We start from the raw sequence: 6,000 nt of genomic DNA on the forward strand, positions 1-6,000 counted from the left end.
CCTTGAGAGCCACAATCCTAAATGTTTTATAGGAAACTCAAAATCCTGAGTAACTATAGACTCATAAACAGTTGTAATTCAGACTTATTAAGTCACTAAAAGATTCAATTAAGTCATTAAGGAGTCAAGGAGCATAAGAACCAGAGAATGGAGTGAGGATTGTCAAGTTAAACTCAATACATGTCAGACCAGAGAAGAACATGAGTGATTCACTTAGTTTAACCTATCAGATGATTAATTCTTCACAGTGAAAGTGTTCCAGGTCTTTAGTAATTGGTGATTTAGGGTGATTTGGAAAGCCTGCTGGACTGGGGATCCCCAGGAACAGGGACAGAGACCCCTGATTTAGGTATTAAACCCACCAAGTTCTTTGTGGGTCCCTGGGAATTCTCATTGTGCTGCAGTAAAAACATTCCTTTACCATCTCAGGTGACCACATGACATGGAACTCTACAGCAAAATTCAGAGAGTAGTACAGCATTGTGCTGGTTTTATGAGTTTCTGGTAGACTGAACATGTAGACAAGATGAGCTGAATGTTGATCTGTATCAAAGTACAGAATAATCCATGGAGAGTTTTATTTTTTCAAAAACAAATTGTTTTCTTGTTTTCTACTGCACTTTACTGGAAAAACTGTAACACGGGGAGGAGGAATCATTACTGGAGTTCTTCCATTTTTAATGTTAAAAGGATTATCAGTCAGACTAAGTTGTTGCAGATGCACTATTGCTTCCAGTGCTGTTGCACAAGCTCACCATCAAGCTGCTACCACCATCACTCTCGCAGCATTGACAGCTATGGAGATATTACACAGCATTAAGGAAAAAGAGGCATCTCTAGGCATTTGCTTCTGACATACATTAAAATGTCACGGAGTGTCTCTTTGACAGAAACCCATGGCACAATTCAAAATACACCCCTGTGCAAGACGAAGATATTAATTTTCCACGAAATGGTCTCACAAAATGAGAGAAGCCCTGGATAGCTTTCTGGCCAGCTGACCAGCTGACTCTGATATCCTTCAGTTCGATTCGTAATGACATCCCTCCAGGTAGAACTTAGTATTAGTGTGGTGGGCAGTCACAATCTGTTCCAAATTTAGGTCTGTTCCAGATCTGCAGATTTTATCATATCTTATTAATTAATGCTGAAAACATATGGTGATTGATCAGATGCGGTGTTTATTATTTTTCTAAAATAATAAAAAGGGGGTCTCAAATTCAGTTCCTGGAAGGCCCAATGTCTTCTAGTTTTTTGCCACACTTATGTTCTCATTTGGTTATTCTAATTATATAATTAGCTGCATAATTATAATACAGTACTTCTAACCAGACTTTGAAAGTGATTTATAGATAATTGTACCCTTAATGAAATGTCTTGTGTAATCAAGTATTAAAAACCTTAAGATAAATTACATATATATGCAATTGTCTAATTAAACAGATACTGTACACATATGTTTAATTTAAAAGGTAGGTTAATTGTTTAATTGTCTTTCCAGGTTGGAACTTTGGTGTCAGTTTTGTGATTGGGATTTTTTAAATATTAAAATTTGGATTGCAAGAATCTGATAGAATATGAAATGAATATATCACAATAACTAATCGATTGAGACTTGATGTATACTCATCAATGTTCACTATCAGTTAAAGCCTGCTTCAGTAGAGGGTTTTCAGTGTTTACATTGTCTCTACCGCTTTGTATCTGTCCTTAACATATTTCGCTTTCAGTTTTCATTAGCACTGCACAGTCCAAAGAACTACAGCCAAAAGTGCAGTTAGTTGTTTTCAGGTTGGGTTAGAAATCACCTAAACCTCTTTATTGATCAATACTCTTTATCCTTACAGGTTGCCGATTATAAGGCTGTTGGTTGAGGTCCAGAGAGCAAGATCACATTCAACACAGTGTTAAATCACAATAAGGTTTCTTCACATGGCTGTAAAAACATGGAGGCATGGACAGAGATAAGAAAGAATCAGGGCAACTGTGTGATGTCAGCTAATCAGTGCATAGCACAAGAATAAGACACTCACTTTACATATTACAACCTCAACGTAATAATAAAAGGCTTCTACAATAAGCAGAGACTGGCAGCTCAGAAGTCAGCTGTCTGGGCTCTAGAACAGCGGACAGGAAAGAAATATACCACTGCAGTAGACTCAGACACCGGCAGAATGATCTGCTGTGATCAGCATTTGCTACTGCAGGTGGTTTTTTAAATATTATTAACCAGTTCCATAAAGATTAATCAAAATTTAGAAAACAGTTAGAAACTTAATATATGATTTTTTTTTATCTTTACAAGGCAAAATGTAATTTGGATAAAACACACGTTATAGTGTGTAATGTCTGATAGGAGAAACAGTAAGAAGTGAGGCAGGGAATTCATTAACAAGAGAATTTGACAGATCTCGAGTTTTTAACCCATAACCACAAATAATACCCCACCAGCAACCGAGGCATCTATCTGTTCTGTGTTTCTTCAGTTTGACCATTTGGAATTAAAATGATTTAAATTGTGAATCTAATCTAAGACTGGAGCAGCAGGTTGTGAAATCTGAACTGGATACATTACATCCTTTACCATTAGTCGCTTCTCTTAGAATGTGAGCTGTCCCAAATTTACATGTTTGAATATAACCGATTATGATTACTGGTACAGTTGATGCAACCACCCTGTAGGAACCTGTGAGCTCGAGCACCACTCTCCAGGCAACACAGTGACTGAGGCTAGTGTCACCTACAGTAGATAACCAATTACGCATGACTTGCAAACCGACACAATTAGTATTTCAGTTTTTGCTGTCAGTTGACTATTATCAACATTTCCTTTGAGCTGCAGCTGAGAACGAGAAATAGAGAAAGCATGTAATTAATTTCTTTCAGATTTTTTTTTTATTCAGTTCCACATCGAGAGCGTTCAGTCTATGCCTCTGTGCTGCCAGACCACACTATTCCCATCATTCACTATTACAGCATCCATATGCCACTGGTGAGCACGTTTATGAGCATCTCAGAGTTAATTAGGAGGATGTGACTGATTTATTCTTCTTTTCAGTATAGCACCTGGTTTTCCCAGGTGGTCTCCTTTCTCAGACTCAACCCCCTAGTGCTATTCGTCTGGAAAATAAAAACCCAAAACAGAATGAAATCTTCCATCAAACACCCCTATCTCAGCAGGACTGCTACAGGTCAGTCAAGTCTTATTGTTATCGTGGGAGTAAACACACACAATGATTAGCCTGACCACGCTATTGAGAGCCATTGAGGAGTTTCAGTTCCTCATAAAAACCTATAGGCTCTGCAAGACCAGGGTTTTCGCCCGGCTGTCCCTCGAACCTCCCTCACCTTGAGCTGCACCAGGTGGACGTCCACGTGCTTGTTGTGAGCGTCCTGGTGGACGGAGTGGGTGAGGTCGCGCACCCTGTCCGCGGTGCAGCGCAGCCAGGTCTCGATTTCGGGCAGGTGCAGGACGACCTTCCAGTCCGCCCCCGTGTGCAGGGGCGGGGGCTTGTCGTAGCGCTGGGCGGGGTCGGACTCCTTCGCCAGCTCCCCCCCCCTCCCCTCCTCCTCCTCCTCCGCCTTGCGCGGCTCGACGGTGGGAGTGACGGTGGTGATCATGGGCGACACGGCGTCGGTGGCCATTGGAGACACTGCGATACTCATGGCAAAAACGACTAGGTCCTGGGGACACCTTCTGGCTCTGGCGAGGGAAAAGAGAAAGAATACTCATGAATAAATAAGGACAGGGAGAAGAACAGCTGGAAGTGGTATTTCTGGATACCCATCCTCCATCACCCTCTCTCCTACGCTTCTTTAAAGTGAATTGGTTAACTGTATCCTTGCACAGGCTGACCCTTTTGCTGTAAACAGAGTAAATGTTCATTTTGTGTTTGATGTTTTGATCTTTTTCAGGTTATTTACCATTGGATAGGATCAATGTACAGTAGGTAGCAGTCTGTTTCTCTGTGTATCTCAGTGGTTTGCATGAAACAGTTTACTGGACAATAAACTGTCTGTCCATTTGTCATTTGTATTTCCTTTGCTGTATGATTCAGCACATTAGATTGTTCCCATTATGTCCTGCCAATGTATATTTTATAAGGATAAACCAAAGGCCACACCTCTGTACGGATAGACGTTACATATTTAAACAGTTTGATACCCTAAATACTGTATCCCCTTTTGAACTTTGGGCATTAGTGAAAGCATTTAAAAACAAATATTTGAACCACTATCAGATGTTCAATATGACCAATAAATAGCTGAATTAGAATGAGTAGAGAAATGAAGTAGATACATGTATTATATACAGATACACGCAGAAACAAAACCCTGTCCAGTAACAGCACTATCTCAGCTGTAATTACTGTTTCATTTTTAATTCCCTCGAATCGCACTGCCATCCATCAGAGGTTATCATTTCACAGCCAGAATTGTGGGTTGCCTGCAAATCCCACAGCTGTTAATGAGCTGCAGGGCAGGAAGACCTTGCGGGCTGCAGCCCCTTGCTAATCTGCCCAGCGTGAATGGCTCTGTATCTCAACGTGTGTCCTTACTGTACAGAGAAATCTAAGACTCCCTGCAGATCACTTTTAAGGAGGAAGCAATCAACACTACATGTCAAGCACAAGGTTCCTCTTTCTTGCATTCAAGGCCTCAAATTTCCTGTTTGCTCTGACCTTTGGTTCTCTTTTGCTGTCCTCTACAATCAGACACCTTTATCACAGAGACTCACATTGTACCTAACATCAGCTTTCTTGGAACACACAAAGCTCCTTACTGTTAAGCAGACAGTTATATTACACTTTGTTTTATAATTTCATACGGAATATTAATGCTGTAGCTTTGCACTTTATTTAAATGTATTCTTCCGGAGATTCTCTTCATTCTCTTGAACATGTGCAAGTGTATATATTTCAGAGAAAAGGTATCAAACAGTGCACTGAGACAGTTCAGCCTTTATGAAACCCCATATGATAGAAAACAAAGTACCTGTTTAATCTGAGCTCATATGTTATTTGGTCCTTGATCATACATTTCCATAGCTTTGAACGAACACCAGAATTGAGACGATCAGCGTCTGGACGATTTGAAAACCGGATCTGGCTTTAACATGCTCAGCGAGTTATGACCTTGCTGGCCTTGATGGCGTGGATATCAGAACTCCAACAGCAGGTGGAAAGAACAAAGGCTACTGAAAAGGCATTAGCAGAGTACCAGGATGTGTGAAAAATGAAAACACCAGGAAAAGGGATGTTTCTTACTTGTATTCATACTTAGGTAGAAGTGGTTCAGGTGGGTAGCTGTGTCAGCATGCGTAGGCTGCAAAAGAACAAGTAAAGGTTTATTCCATGCTGAAAAGAGAAGAAAGAAAACACAACGTTTCGGCTGTGGAGCCTTCTTCAGGTGTAAGCCTTTACAGGTGCTTCCAGAAGAAGGCTCCACAGCCGAAACGTTGTGTTTTCTTTCTTCTCTATCCAGCATGGAATAAACCTTTACTTGTTCCTTCACACTTAGGTAGGTGTGTCCCAGGGTTTGTCCTTCACAGTGAAACACTTCTACACTCTGTTGTGTAACCAATTAATACGACTCAGTGTAACTGCACTGTTAGTCAGGACATTTCAGGAGGCTTTACACACGGTATGAATTCTGAAAGAAAAACTGACGAAGCTTGAAAAATGAGCTTCAAAGATGAAACACTGCATCCCTAACGCCTCTCCGTTGGCTCTGGCTCACCATAGTTTACGACATAAAGCACACTGTTCATCGGAGGGCCCTCTTCAAGCATCGAGAGTAACTGAAACAGGCTCAAAAATTCCATCCATCCACAAATTTCACTGAAGACAAATTCTTTCAAGACACCCTGTTAGATGGCATTATTAGAAAATCTACTTCCAAAAAACCTTTTGTGCTTGTCTAAAAAAAAAAACAGAACAAAAATACTTATTGATGAAAACCGACGTTAGGCTGAGAATTCCAAGATGACTTTCAAAGTCT

General features: G+C 40.6%; 1 protein-coding gene across 1 annotated transcript in view; it reads right to left on the reverse strand.

The window, feature by feature from the left end:
* The window catches only part of akap6 (A-kinase anchoring protein 6), a 107,096-nt gene extending 103,399 nt beyond the window's left edge, over positions 1–3,697 (reverse strand). The window contains exon 1 of the mRNA XM_088925537.1: positions 3,349–3,697. Within this exon, the coding sequence (XP_088781663.1) occupies positions 3,349–3,666 (318 nt within the window). The 5' untranslated portion in view covers positions 3,667–3,697. The remainder of the gene's footprint in view (positions 1–3,348) is intronic.
* Positions 3,698–6,000: the final 2,303 nt, after the last annotated feature.

Source organism: Atractosteus spatula, chromosome 9 (genome assembly GCF_055471065.1).
Source record: "Atractosteus spatula isolate fAtrSpa1 chromosome 9, fAtrSpa1.hap1, whole genome shotgun sequence".
Lineage (NCBI taxonomy): Eukaryota > Metazoa > Chordata > Actinopteri > Semionotiformes > Lepisosteidae > Atractosteus > Atractosteus spatula.